This window comes from Penicillium citrinum (assembly GCF_028827155.1).
Source record: "Penicillium citrinum strain IBT 23319 chromosome Unknown utg000002l:1.0-3833315.0:1.0-3834789.0, whole genome shotgun sequence".
Classification (NCBI taxonomy): Eukaryota; Fungi; Ascomycota; class Eurotiomycetes; order Eurotiales; family Aspergillaceae; genus Penicillium; species Penicillium citrinum.
The window spans coordinates 3,315,231-3,329,684 of record NW_026622687.1 but is presented as its reverse complement, the minus strand read 5'-3'; the positions used below and the strand labels follow the sequence as shown (position 1 = coordinate 3,329,684).

At 46.7% G+C, this 14,454-nt stretch overlaps 4 protein-coding genes across 4 annotated transcripts; 1 reads left to right on the top strand and 3 right to left on the bottom strand.

Moving 5' to 3' along the window:
- Positions 1 to 1,190: 1,190 nt before the first annotated feature.
- N7469_003065 (uncharacterized protein) lies at positions 1,191 to 1,680 on the bottom strand (the record flags this gene model as incomplete). The annotated part of the gene is made up of 2 exons (XM_056641985.1): positions 1,191 to 1,567; positions 1,650 to 1,680. 2 exons carry the CDS (start codon positions 1,678 to 1,680, stop codon positions 1,191 to 1,193), a joined length of 408 nt encoding a protein of 135 aa, XP_056504479.1.
- A 919-nt stretch (positions 1,681 to 2,599) lies between these two features.
- N7469_003064 (RelA/SpoT) lies at positions 2,600 to 4,024 on the bottom strand (the record flags this gene model as incomplete). Its single annotated transcript, XM_056641984.1, has 1 exon — positions 2,600 to 4,024. The coding sequence occupies one exon, from the start codon at positions 4,022 to 4,024 to the stop codon at positions 2,600 to 2,602; it is 1,425 nt and encodes a 474-aa protein (XP_056504478.1).
- A 3,245-nt stretch (positions 4,025 to 7,269) lies between these two features.
- Positions 7,270 to 10,056, bottom strand: N7469_003063 (ATP-dependent Clp protease ATP-binding subunit; the record flags this gene model as incomplete). The annotated part of the gene is made up of 1 exon (XM_056641983.1): positions 7,270 to 10,056. The coding sequence occupies one exon, from the start codon at positions 10,054 to 10,056 to the stop codon at positions 7,270 to 7,272; it is 2,787 nt and encodes a 928-aa protein (XP_056504477.1).
- A 2,364-nt stretch (positions 10,057 to 12,420) lies between these two features.
- N7469_003062 (uncharacterized protein) lies at positions 12,421 to 14,055 on the top strand (the record flags this gene model as incomplete). The annotated part of the gene is made up of 4 exons (XM_056641982.1): positions 12,421 to 12,483; positions 12,580 to 12,814; positions 13,040 to 13,830; positions 13,912 to 14,055. 4 exons carry the CDS (start codon positions 12,421 to 12,423, stop codon positions 14,053 to 14,055), a joined length of 1,233 nt encoding a protein of 410 aa, XP_056504476.1.
- Positions 14,056 to 14,454: the final 399 nt, after the last annotated feature.

The following is a 14,454-nucleotide window of genomic DNA, read 5'->3' as shown; positions in this document are numbered from 1 at the left end:
CAGGGTAGAGATAGGGACTGTATATCGACGAGCAATTGGCTATAGCATTCGTCAATGCGAGAGCTGCCGCTCATTTAGACGACGGTCGAGGAAGAGTATTTGCAACCCAGGAAATGCCAACGATGGAAGCAGTGTAAACACCAGGAAGCATGATCATCATGGCAAAATATCGAGGACCAAGCTTAGTCGTATCTGGATAGTGGGAGACTGGGTTTCGATTTCGAAGAGACATTTCCATCATTTCAGGCTGGCTGGCTGTGAAATTTGGCTGCACATGTAACAAAGCCTATTCCATAAAGTGAAATCTTCATCAGTCCAAGTAGGAGTGCCGGATTGATTGATATTATTCATAAGTCCTCTCTCGGAGATAGTGGCGTATTCAATAGTTTGTGATGTATGTGATAACTCACTGGGATCGCGACTATCAATTTAGTACCTCTGATGGTAAAAGAATCGAGAGCCATTTGATTCGCGACAAATCACTCAATAGGACAGCAACTCCAAGATCGGCTGTCGGAGAAGACCTAGCCTCAATGATCGGCCAGGCAAGCTGAGGTCTCATCGGCAATCCATCTATAAAATGCCACCAATCATATATTGGATTTCTGTGCCACCCCTGAAGGTTCATTCCAACTAAAGGTCCTCTTACGGCGCTGAAAAGTTTGTTTACAGGTCATTGTCCAACCCAAATACCAAATCGAAGTATATTAATGGGATCAATGTCCCTCGAAGCACTAACTGACAGATTGAACATAAACTTGAAACGACAGCAAAACATGAAACTTTTTTTTGAGGTTAGCGGTGGGCAAGGCTCTGATTACCTCTCTGCCGTCCATCCTCCCCCCCAATCCATAATCCAATGCAGATAATATGCGATCACGATGCAGTCAATACTACAATGCAGCAAACTATACATGCATCTTCGACCACTCACGGGTCACCGCAGCACACCACTATGACAACCCCTCTCTTTTCGAGCCCTCGTCCCGATTTCCGACCCTGCGCTCAATGATATCTTTTGAAAAGAGGTCGTTGACTAGCTTCTAGACCAAGGTCGACGGGCACCCCAGGGAGGGGGTACGAAGTTCTGCAGGTGTTCGGGGGAAGCAATAAAACCGTCTAAGTACATAAAAGAGACGTCAGCTGTCGATATCCTTCATGACATGTCATAAGAGCTTTAGGGTACTGCATCAATTCCATGCAGCCAATGGCAAAAGCAATTGAGATAGTAAGTAAACCCCTGTCCATAAGATAAACATGCGGCTTGACGTACTCCAGGATTGATAAGAAGGATTTTCCTCCACAAAAGTCTCCCAAATGGTTTCACCTTCCTCCCACCAGGAATTGGACCTTCCACAGAAAATCCAGCATTGCAGAACTATTTTGAAAATCAAGATGTCGTAGTCTCTATTTCCGGCCTCTAGAGACACAGGGTTCTCATTTAAGCCTTCTGCTGCGAAGAACTGGAGTGAATCCACAAGTTCTATCTCACGATTCGTCACCAAGGCAGGGAGGGCTTTTCCTTCAATAATCGATTTCACTACAACCATCTCGTGTCTGAGAATCTCTGGGGATAAAACGAGCGTCAGTGAACATCTGAGTCGCTCAGGTCGATAGTGCCAGGCCGAGTTATGTCTTTTGCTACTTACCGTTGGCGCTGCTAATAGGCAGAACTTCCATTTTGGCAGTATTATTGCGTTGGAGTCGCAGTATCCAAGGAGCTTGCATGTATTGATGACTGGGAATTTATGGAAAAGAACGTGGGAGATGGGTGTGCCCCCTTAACCGATAGGTTGATGGGTCAACGGCCAAGAACCAGATAGGGTAACTCTTCAGTATGACTCGAAGTGGATATCTCTACTGCAGGGGTTGCAGCTGTCTCTGCATCAGAGCTTAGATGGTCCCGGCAGGGCCGTGGCTCTGACTTGGTTGCGGATATTCCGGCTTCCTTAACGACTTCTTTATGCCCAAAGACAATACTTCCACAATTTATGACAACCTTTTGTCTTCGAAATCCCTCAGTATATCCAACAATCTCCTTGTCCAGCTGAAGAAAGGTATACATTGCCATTTTTATGCCTCTTTGTGCTATAAGGCATCGAGACTACCCATGATCCATTCTCAACATTTTCCATTTTTGAATTGGTGGGACTCGTCAGGGATGTTTGATTTCCAATGCCACATTGATAGTTTCAATTGGCTAGGGACAGCTTCCTTCAGCCTCCGGCTTAATGTGATCTGTCAGGATCCTGCGGTCGGCAGTACCACTAATGATGCCAATGAGAGGTGCGCCATCCGCCTCGAGAGGCTCCAGAGGTTTCACTTGACGATCATAATCAAATTTAGCACGTTTTCCCCTAATTTTTTAATCTCCAAAATCCTGCTCTAGGGTTGTGAGTCATTGTTTAGAGCTCCCTATGATGAAGAATACAGCGAATCGAATGTTTATTTGACTAAAAAAGGAGAAGCTATCGAATTGGCTATCTTGGCTGCATGATATCCTGCTCGGCCAAGACAGTGAACGCAAAACTATCAAGAAATAACCAAGTAAATTCAGTACTTTTGGGTTTCGACTCGCCATCTGTTGACGCCGCGGATTTCAAGGCAGAAGACTTAACATCACAAGTACATCGTCGATGATTCCTTTTACCTCCAGCATTTCGGCCACAACGTTTCTTACCATTCCGCGGCGTGACATAGCGAAAGAGAGCTGGATTGGTCGATATTCATGATCATTAAACAAACCCCACAGTTCGTCCAGAATAACTTGGCCTTCACTGGTTGCTTCGCGTCCTTTTGTAAGGATACTGCGCTGGTGGGGCTTCTTGAGCCACTCAAGGCCTCCCTTCAAGCTTCTCTCGGGTTTTGTATTAGCAAGCTCCATTCTCCATACATCCGGCGTCCGAAGAAGCTTATTCATCCACAGTAGAGTGCTCAGGATTATTTCCATTTTCCCCTTTGCGGAGATGTCTTGGTTCTCTAGCGAGGTATTGGCCTGTTCATTCTGGTCAAGCAGAACTTGGTCCATCAGGTAGAGAACAAAGTTGAACTCCATGAAGGCGTAAAGCTTTCGGACTCTATTATACTGACAATCAGACCTGTTCTTGAAGCCAGCACCTTCCATGAGAGCCTGCAGAGAGCGTGGGGTATTCTTCCCCAATGATTCAAGAAAGGATTTCAAAGCTTCAGATGTCACTCCTGTGCTATCGATGAAATCTCGATCATACTGTGATCTCAAGAGCTTTCGGAAGCACTTCCCAACATCATCAGCTGTCTCAAATTGCCTGTCTTTTTTCCTTTCACTTGTCTCTGCTGATTCTTGCATTGCGATCGCGACAGTTCTCGCGTTCTCAAGACTCATGCGAAGACATCGAGCGTTTGACAAAACCTTGGTGGAGGACGCACCAGACTTGTAGATGGGATGCATATATCTGGCGTACATATCGTCTACCAGAGACCGGACCTGCACTTCAATTAAAGTGCTAGTTGCGATATCCCGGCTCGCATCTGAGAGATCCCCAATATAGTCCTTGAAAGCTTCCACTTTTATCAAGCAACGATAGTGTGTACCAACATAATTAGCTAGTTGTACCTGGTAACCGAATTTATCTGTCGGCCAAGGCTTGAGTTGGTTTTCTTCCCCCTCGCCGGCGTGATCCTTCACACTTTTGACATCGAAGATGTTCTCCAGAAGACTTTTCAGTTTTTGCTGATCTTCCATGGAATGGAAGACGATACGCAGACCACACAGGTCAACAATATCTTCTTCGATATTCTTCACCGAATAATAGTCAGAAAAGCTGGTCTGCCGCTCGTCCAGCTTTTTCCGAAGACTTTGACTGTTCTTAACCCTATTCTCTATAAAATGGGATATATCGTTTTCACCTAGGATAGAACGGCATTTCTTTTCAACTGTTTCAAGAAGACTCTCATAAAAGGGAACTCTTGCGAGGAATTGATCGAAATAAGATTGAACTGCTGAATTCCTCCCTATGGGATGATCGATGTTGAGAGATGGGCTCATGTTGGTGAGAAATACTTTGCTAGTATGGACGCAATATGAAGATTTCTCTCGCGGGCAGTATATGAATGTTATTCTGAAGAGTAATAGATGTTGTTGGTATCGTCTTCCTGGATTCTTTCTTACAGCAGTGATCGAAGCAGATATTTATACTATTTCTTGGGCTATTATCCTCCTCTCCATACCTACAAATATACTTCATCGCAGCTACAACTAGCAGTAGAACCTCGATGCCCGACCTCGTCACTGTCGAAAAGTCGGTATAGAACTGAAGCTGTCACTACCAGGGTATCTTGAAAACCTTTCTCCAGTTGCACGATAGATAGCAGTGGCTCTCAAATGGAATATTTAACGAAGAAGGGGGGGCCATTCGCTCTGAATCAATTTTGTATGTTTGCCCGGGCTCTGGCAATGCAGGTGAGCCTGGATCTCCAATGGAAGGTGGTATGCTTTGACGCCCGATCTCCAATCACGTTTAACCATTTCATGGCCTATGCATGAAATAATACAAGGGTATGGCTTTAGCGCTTACCCGGCGAAGTATTATCATTTTGATTTGTCCGATGTACTGCATGAACCGCTGTATGCGCCTAAAACGAACAGATTCCTCTCTACCTGAGGTCATGTTGTGAATATCCTTTCGGGCATGTGAATGACATCGAACAGGTTTGGATCTATAGCGGTAATGGGAAGCCACGGGTCCTTGGATAAATATTATGGAGTAAAATACTTAGGAGCATTTTTATGAGAAGAGAGACACTTTGACATAACTGAGTATAGTCACCAAAGGACTTAGACTGGCCTCGAAACGGAACCAGCCAGATAAAGGTTTTAAGAAGCGGACGAGATGCGTTCTATTTGTGAGCCATTCTCATTCAAAATCAGCGGTAGAAGTATACTCTTTTTTCCGGCGGCCCGAGCCTGATGTAACGTACAACGGGACATCTCTGGGGCTCTTGTAGGTGGATCACTATCCCATAGGCTTTTTGGGGGCATTGCTATATGACATGGGTTTCTGGTGAGTATCTATGCCTGACAAGCGGTCAGTCTTCACTCTGCAGTACATGGACCCAAAATATTTTTTGGAAATCTCTTAATCTGGGAACGTCAGTCATCGGGGAGCATCAACACCGAGAAACCTGGCTATCTACAGGACTGATGACTGGGGGAGCTTTCCTGTTGGCCGGTCGAATATTCAAAGTCTGTCCACCGCTTGATATAAGTATATTCTGAAGCGACTAGCATGCAAGAATATCTACTAATGACACATGTGGCTCCAATCAAAGGATGTCATGGTTGTGCATTCTAAATGTTGAAGATGCCCAAATGGTGAGAATGAGAAGCTGTTCCGATACTATCGGAATGCGGTGATTATTGAGAGTTCTAATGATTCTTTTTCGTTGTAACCGTGGACTAGAAGAATGTAATATCATGTAGTGGTCTTACATGTATGAGAAAAACATAGCGCGTTACAAGTTTGGCTGTTGAAGACGGCCTAGGCTCGATGATCAGACACCGATCAGTTAAGTCAAAGAGAGATCAGTCCTGTATACAGGCTTGCCATGGTACTCTACTGTGTCAATTTTCTCTCCATGTATATTTCTTCCAAGGGAGGTTGCTTCCAAAATTCTCATCTCAGACCACTTTCCGTCAATGGGTCATGATTCGGGATAAGAATGACATGCCAACATACTCCTTTTCAAACCGGGGAGGAAGAACCGACAGTAAATAATCACGCCAATCAGGCATTGGTTTTAGCTGCTTAAGTGCCTGAATATTTTCCCAATATTCCGGATACCAACCCGCATATTCCCAATCAAGAATAGCAGTAACGCGGCCTTCATCAACAAGGATATTCCGCGGAGCAAAATCAGAATGAGTGAATATGATCTCATGGTTATCCATCAGTGCATATTTAGCGTAATGTTTAAGAAGATTTGGTGCTTGCCTGATGATATCTCCCAATATAAATTATACTGAACAACAGTTCAGTATCAAATGGTCCGCCTTCAATTGACATTATCTGACCGATTATAGCTGGACCACGGCCGATTGCTCCGATACAGTTGCCTTTCAGTTGGCGAAGTTGATCCAGGTAAGAATGAAGCTCGTTAGCAATGGAGAGTTTCTGATTCGAATCTAAAGTATCCCATGCTTCATCGAGTCGTTTGCCTGGTATGCCTGGTATGTAGTCCATTACAATGGCCATAACTTTCCCATTTTCACAATGAACATGATGAACTTTTGGTACTGGTATTGTTGTTTTTTCTGCAATGAATTTCAGTGTCGGTGCTTCGTGGGCTTGAATATGGCCTGATTTAACAACAACATCGCGATATCGTATAATAGTGCGGTCACCCAGGGAGTGAAGAGTCGTCCCTTCTTGGGTGTTTAAACTCATCCATGTTTCTTTCGACCTGAATATTACTGTTTGCTTTCGTATGAAGATGCTGGGTTGTGACAGGTCAAGTAGAGTAAAGAAACGAGAATGGATGAAGAAAAGTCGAGTATCTTCCCTGGAAGAAATCATTAATCTGGCGGAGTAAGAAAGAGGGATGATAGCGGGGGTTACATCTCTTCAATTATGCATGATGCCACATCCTATAGCTACTATATCCTCAACAGCTCTCATTGCCCGAAATAAATACAAGGGTGAATGCAAATACTTTTTCAAAGGTTTGGTTTGTTGATGATATAATGTATCCAAATGCCATATGGAAAGAATGTTGAAACGACATTTTGCTTTAGAGAGAATGGAAAGCAGGTCTACTAGACATTTAGCATGATCGTGGATCGGGGAAGTGATTAAATTTTACAAGTTCGATAATTTGAGATTTTGTAGTATTTACACATGTGATCATTCGGAGTTAAAACAGTACCTACTGTTTTAACTCCAGTAGTCTTCTATTGTGATCTTATTGAGTACTAGAGTAGTACTGAGGTACCTGATTGGTTAGGTAGCAATTCTACAAAGTATGAGAAAGGATGAAATAGCTTCTAGCGATGAATACAGTATGACATTGCGTATGTATTCATAATATAAACAGAGACTAACTAATCGAGAGCCAGCTGATTAAAAAAGAAATAGGCCCAAATTAGGCCATGCGAAAGATAGTTCCACAACTTGAATACCAACGCCGCACCAGAATCATGAAACAGAAAAAGGATAATATTATTTCGTCATTATCGTGAGAATCACAAACTTTTCGCTGGATATAAATGTTTTAGAATGAGGATGGATCTGCCATTTACTCGTCGTATAGATCCATGTCGCCTGTATCATCGTCCATATCAACGATAGAGTCAACGTCCGAGTCAGTCATGGACTCATCGCCATCACTATCGGTATGGTTAGGCTCAACTTCGAGATGACCATTGCGTAGTACGACGCGAGCAGCTTCGCCGTCCCGGATACTACCTCGGAGAATGAGGACAGCAAGACGGTTGAGGACTTCGCGCTCAATGAGACGCTGTAAGGGTCGGGCACCGTAAGCTGGGGAGTACCCTGCAGCACCGAGGTAATCCTTGACCTCCTCGGTGCATTCGATTTTGACATTGCGACCGTTATGCTCGAGTCGCTTCTGTACCTCGTCGAGACGAAGATCGACGATCTTGCGGATCTCTTTTCTGCTGAGACGGTTAAAGATCACAGTGCTGGAGATACGGTTGAGGAATTCGGGCAAGAAGTAATCACGGAGAGCACCCAGGACCATCTCGCGGGTTTGTGGGTCGATTTGGCCATCCTTCGTGGTTGGTCGAGCCAGGTATTCGGCTCCCAGGTTGGAGGTCATGACAACGATACAGTTCCTTGCGTCGACGATCCGGCCTTGGCCGTCGGTAATGCGGCCATCATCCATGAGTTGCAAGAGTACAGTAAGAACCTCTTTAGCTGCCTTCTCTACCTCGTCGAAGAGCAGGATAGAGAAGGGGCGACGACGCAGGCTTTCAGTCAGCTGTCCACCGGCATCGTGGCCGACGTAACCTGGAGGAGCACCAATCATTCGGCTGAGCGAGTGGCGTTCCTGGTACTCAGACATATCGAATCTGATCATCGCCTTGGGATCGTCGAAGAGGAATTCAGCAAGGGCCTTTGTGAGCAAAGTCTTACCAGTACCCGAAGGTCCACAGAAGAGGAAACTTGGTGGTGAGTTGGGGTTACTCAAACCAGAGCGCTGAAGGCGGATTGCATTGGAGACAGATTGGACTGCTTCTTTCTGACCAACAACAATTTTGCCGAGATACTTCTCCATCCGGAGTAACTTGTCCTTCTCGGTGGTCTTGAGACGAGTGACGGGAATGCCAGTCCAGCGAGCAACAATCTCGTTGATCTGTTCAGGGCCAACTGCATCTGCAAGAAGGGCTTCGCCGGCCTCGCCAGCATTAGCACGGCGCTCGGCGTCAGCCCGAGCTCGATCCGCCTCAAGGCGTTCGATGAGAGTCTTGGTTTCGGGAATAGCATAGTATTCGAGATCGGCTGCAGTTTGAGTGTCACCGGAACGTTCAGCTTCGTCACGCTTAACCTTGAGGGAGTCAAGCTTGATCTTGGCGTCTTGGACTTCCTTGCTGCGCTTCTTTTCACTTTCGTACTTCTCGCGCATAGGTCGCAGTTCTTCAGCAACGTTCGCAGCCTCCTGCTTGGCAGCTTCCAGGCGAGCCTTGGATGCTTCGTCCTGCTCACGCTCCAGTGCATGAATTTCGATTTGGAGCTGGCGAAGTTTTCTGTCGAGAGTGTCGAGGGCTTCGGGCTCAGACTCGCGGGTGACACGGACAGCAGCAGCAGCCTCATCGATTAGGTCAACCGCCGAGTCAGGGAGACGGCGAGCTGTGAGGTAGCGGGATGCAAGGGTTGCCGCTGAAACAATGGCACCGTCCATAATGTTGACACCGTGGTGGACTTCGTACTTTTCCTTGAGACCACGCAGGATCGAGATGGTCTCAGTGACAGAAGGCTCCTTGACCAGGACTTGCTGGAATCGTCGCTCGAAAGCTTGGTCCTTCTCGATATACTTGCGGTACTCGCCGAGGGTAGTCGCACCAATGCAGTGCAATTGACCTCTGGCAAGCATAGGCTTTAACAAGTTGGCAGCATCCATGCCGCCCTCGCCACTGGATCCGGCTCCCATCAACAGGTGAATCTCATCAACGAAGAGAACGATGGTTTCCTTAGAGTCCTCGATCTCTTTGAGAACACCTTTCATGCGCTCCTCGAACTCACCGCGGTATTTGCTACCGGCGACGAGAGAGCCGACGTCGAGGGAGAGGAGCTTGCATTGGGCCAAATTGGCGGGAATATCGGCATTAACGATACGACGGGCCAAGCCTTCGACAATGGTCGTCTTACCAACACCGGGTTCACCAATAAGAACAGGGTTGTTCTTTGTGCGTCGACTGAGAATTCGAATGACACGTCGAATCTCCTCTTCACGACCAATAACCGGGTCGATCTTACCCTCACGAGCGAGAGAAGTCATATCGATGGTGAACTTCTTCAGATTCTCATTCTCGCTCTCTGAGTCGGCGGTCTTGGAGTCGACGCGGCGCGAACCACGGATCTGCTGCACGGCATTGTCGATCAATTTGAGGTTGGGGACATTCGAATCCCGAAGAGCCCGCTCAACCTGGGAGTCTTGTGCACAGGTTTGAATTAAGTGGTCGACGGCAACGAAACTATCTTTTTGGGTCTTGGATAGTTCGGTTGCAGACCGAATAACCTTTGCTAATTGTGGAGAAACGGCGACGGACTCTGGCGGAGGATCTTGGCTGGGCAGACGGACCAAGAGCTTCATTAATGCCCGATCGAGTAGTTGCGGGTCACCATGAGCGCGCTCGATAACTTGTCGGAAGAGAGGAGCTGAGGCGCCTTCATGGGATGAGTGTCCTGCGGGCTGCTGATCCTGAGACTCATCAGGCGATGGGTTGAGGAGTGAGACAGCTAGGTGGAGGGGTAGAATTTGAGAGTGGGCGTATTGTTCGGCCAAAGCGCTGGCGTCCAGCAAGGCCTTGTTAGCCCGATCTGTGAACTGAGCGCCGTTCATATTGAACGGAGGAGTGAGTAGTCTCAGTTGCAATTAGGAGGTAGTTTATGTGTAGTGTAGATATGTATGTGCAATGAAGATGGAAATGGAAGGAGGAGAAAGAATCAAAAGATCGGCTGATATACTCTTGGGCTGCCATCGGCGGAAGCAGCCGGGCGGGCCATGACGACACCAGCCAGTCCGAGGGCCTTCCACCGCCTTCTGGAATGATCACCTGATTTCTCGAATGGTCTGACAGGTCACGTGGGACAAGCCACATAACTGTGGCTTCACTTGCACCAGCCACATATATCATGTGACTTTCAAACAAGGAAAACAGCTTGAGATCAGAGTAAGCTATACCACTTTACTGTACAGTTTCAGGTCCACTTAGAGAGAATACATTCCATTGGCGGGATGCCAACCAGAGAGCTCTGTACATATGTACTGTACAGTATCTGGACAGCACTGTACCTCGCGTCTCACTCTCAAATCCACCCGTGATCAAGGAAACAGGAAGATTTGATTTCTTCATGACGCGGTGCCGCTGACGCCAGTGTGGAACGGCCCAACCCCCTCTTCACTTCCATGGTAATCAGGACTTCACAGTTATCGACTGATGACATGGAGGGAGTGACTCTGTGATTCTACTTTTGAGATTATCTCATTTACATATACACTTACAGTAGTAGGGTACTGCAGAAAATCTAATATCCACGATAACCGACAGAAATATATCATGACGTCAATACAATACGCAAATCCAACACGAGAGGATCAGACCTCATGCAAAGTCGGCCGATTGAGGAGAAGCAGATGCCAGTGTAAAACTACTATGTATGTACTCCGTATGTATTCCCTCGCTATGTATGCAAGTACAATCGGAAAGGTGAGGAAGAATACTATACATTCCAAAATAAACTCTGCCATCCATGAGAATCCCACTTTGTCCTCTTGTTGAATCCTCGGCAGCTCCACTTCAGCTCACCCGCGGGATTTTCACCGGATGGCCACACCTCCCAAAGTCAACCTCAACCCTTTACTGTAAGTATGTACAGTAGTGTAGGTACACTACCGTAACCCCTCTCTGTTCCCCTCTACTCCTCCCTACTCCTCTTTATCCCATCTGTTATAGGCTACTATTAACTCTCTCGTGGAGACATCGCGGGAAAGGACTCAGACCGTGTCCCACAATTTTATTCCTGCCTCGGAACATCCAGATCAATTCAGGACCTACCCACCCACCCATCACCCACTCAGATGACCCCGATTGGACCGAGTCGACAGCGCCAGGACAGACCAAGGTTTCGTCGGGGCCACTGAGGCAACGAGATGCGCGGATATGGCGCAGAAAATAGAAGCGGAGGGTTCCTGCGGCGGGGCATGGTCTACATCGTACATGCCAACAGCAATCGTTTGGATTCTGGACCCTCGATAGCAGTATATATTGTACACTCATCTACTACATCGTACACAGAGTACTTAGTTAACCATTAGTTAGTTACAGTGCACTACTGTAGTTGGTACTTAGCTAGTTAGTGGTAGTGATAGTGATCGTGATAGTCAATGTACGGCCCTCTCTACTCCGGTATCCTCGAGTCTCGAGTTAGGGCTATATACTCCTTATAGTAGTATCATCACTACCATAATATCATCAACATCAGGTAACTACAGTATTACAGTACTGTATACTGTAAAATGATATGTAGATCATCCCCTCACAACAGATCAGACAATCCAATGATACTTCTCTCCAACTGGCAAACCACCTGGTTTGCCTCCATGGACCCAATGGTACCCATCCGAGGGTCGAAAGGTAAACAGGGCTGTGCGAACCGAGCTTATCCAGGTTGAGGTTGAGTTTGATTGGAATTCCAATTTCTCTTAGGAGGAGAAATTAGGAGGCATTTCTTTTTTCTTTTTCCTCTGTACTAACTGTAATTAACTGTAACTAAGTGGACAAGTCTAGCCCTAGTCCACTTATCCTGGATTTGTATAAATATAAACTTGATCTCACGCCATCGTCCCTCCGGATTTACAATTTCCTCGTCTTCGGATTTGCTGCTTACCCTCGCTGCATACTGCATCCTACCTTTGCCTTCTCGGCCTCGGTCAACTTCCTATTGTTACCGAAATTCTCTGCCTCTTCCAATTTTTCCAAAATTTCTAATAGGCTGAGCTGAGGCTGAGGCATTCTTGTCATCGGACCTTTTGCTACCAGCCCCATTTACAGTATTATTGTGCAGTACTGTCGGCTTCTCCACGAGTTTATTCCCAGACTTATTTTTTTGAGAACCTTCTCAAAATTCAATTTTTGATCTTTTTGGATCTACATCACTCAGTGCATATTCCTGCAAATTGAGTTATTCAGTTGAATACTGTACAATGTCGACTAAGCCGATCTTCGTGGCTACCCATCCTCGAGCATGCTCGACGGCTTTTGAGCGAGTATGTTATTCAAAATTTTTTTTCACCTATTCATGTTTATTCAGATCATTATTTACAGGTCTACGTCTTGTCTACGTGAATTTGCTGACAATTTAGGTCTTCATGACTCAACGCTCAACCATCCAGTGCATTCATGAGCCCTTCGGTGACGCCTTCTACTACGGTCCGGAACGTCTCTCCGACCGTTTCGAAGACGACGAACAAGCTCGCCTGGATAGCGGCTTTAGCGAGTCGACCTATCTCACCGTGTTGGAGAGAATTGAACGAGAAGCATCCGAGGTCCGACCCTTTTTCTTTCCTGATTCCTTACCATCTGCCCTCAATCCTGAAAGTTGACGGGATGATGGTGCTTAGCCCTACTGTCAAAAACCCTCCTGTCATATCGTCCCAACTTGAAGTTGCTTCATGGGCCAGGCCCAGCATCTGTAACACAGGCTGTTTACCCTTGTACCTGCTTCTCTCGCTGCCACTAAAATGACGGCGATAGACAGGGAAGGGCTCACCTGTTAACACGTAAATCCACGGGAAAAATACTTACCTGTCTGCAGGGCAAGAGAGTCTTCATCAAGGACATCGACCATTACCTTCTCCCCCCCAAATGATCTCCCCGCCAGTGTGGCTCCATCTCTGCGACGCATCAAGCGTGGTGTCGGCACCAACGGGGAGATCACCAATGGCGTGAATGGCAATGTAAACGGACATGCCCACGCCAACGACCACACCGCGACCAACGGTGTCTACGACACCAACGGCACGGTGAACGGCAGCAGCAACACCAACGGCTCAACAACCAACGGTTCCGCTGCCAACGGCCACGACTCAATCCGACCGTACCCGTACAATACACCTTCGGAACCAGGTAACCCGACAGTAATGCCACGCGAAATCCAAGAGCGATTCCACTGGGCGTTCCTGATCCGTGATCCTCACTTCAGTGTGCCGTCGTATTTCCGCTGCACAATCCCACCTCTAGATAAGGTGACAGGTTTCTATAACTACAGTCCTCTCGAGGCTGGGTATGACGAGTTGCGACGACACTTTGATTTCCTTCGTCGGGAGGGACTCATTGGACCACGTGTCGCGACTCGTTCGGATCTGAACCTGGAAGATGAGTCGAAGATTAAGGAGACGACGGATGAGATTTGCGTTATTGATGCAGATGATATGCTTGATGCTCCGGCAGCTACTATCGAAGCATTCTGTAACAGCGTGGGTCTCCCTTATACCCCAGAGATGTTGATTTGGGATACGCCGGAGGATTACAAGGTTGCCTGTGATGCATTTGAGAAGTGGCGTGGATTTCACAATGATGCTATTGAATCGAGTAGTCTGGTTGCGAGAAAGCACGTAAGTATTAAGTCCTTTGTCCCTATGGGAATGACAATGACAATGGGGAGGGAAGTGGAAGGAGTGACTAACGAGTTGCAGAAACATGCGCCCAAGTCGGAGCAGCAGTTTGATGAGGAATGGACCGAGAAGTATGGTGCTGAGGCCGCAGCCATGATTCGACAGACGGTGGATGCCAATATGGGTGATTATCTGTATCTGAAGCAATTTGCCGTGAAGGTATAATCAGTGATGAGTATGGCTGGCAGAGTAATAGGAGAGGAGAAGATCAGAGTGAGAGAACGAGAGAATGAGAGAAGAGAAGAAGTGAATAAGAAAGGAAGGGAGAAGAAGGAAGAGGAAGAAGGAGAATGGAGAATGTTGCAACTCCACGATTGCCCATCGGATCGGCCGATGACGCGATGGCCAGCCCCAATCATTCAATTCCACTCCAATTTTATGTACTCCATTTTTACTCTACTTTGATATTTTATGTTTCATTTGCTGTTTGTCTCACCGACTTTGCTGTACTGTTTCATGTTCGCTTGTTCTTATTAGCTCTGCTTATCTTGCGGGGATCTATGAGACCCGGTCTCGTTTGTATGTTTCCAGACTGAATGGACTTGCTAGCATATTTTATACCCA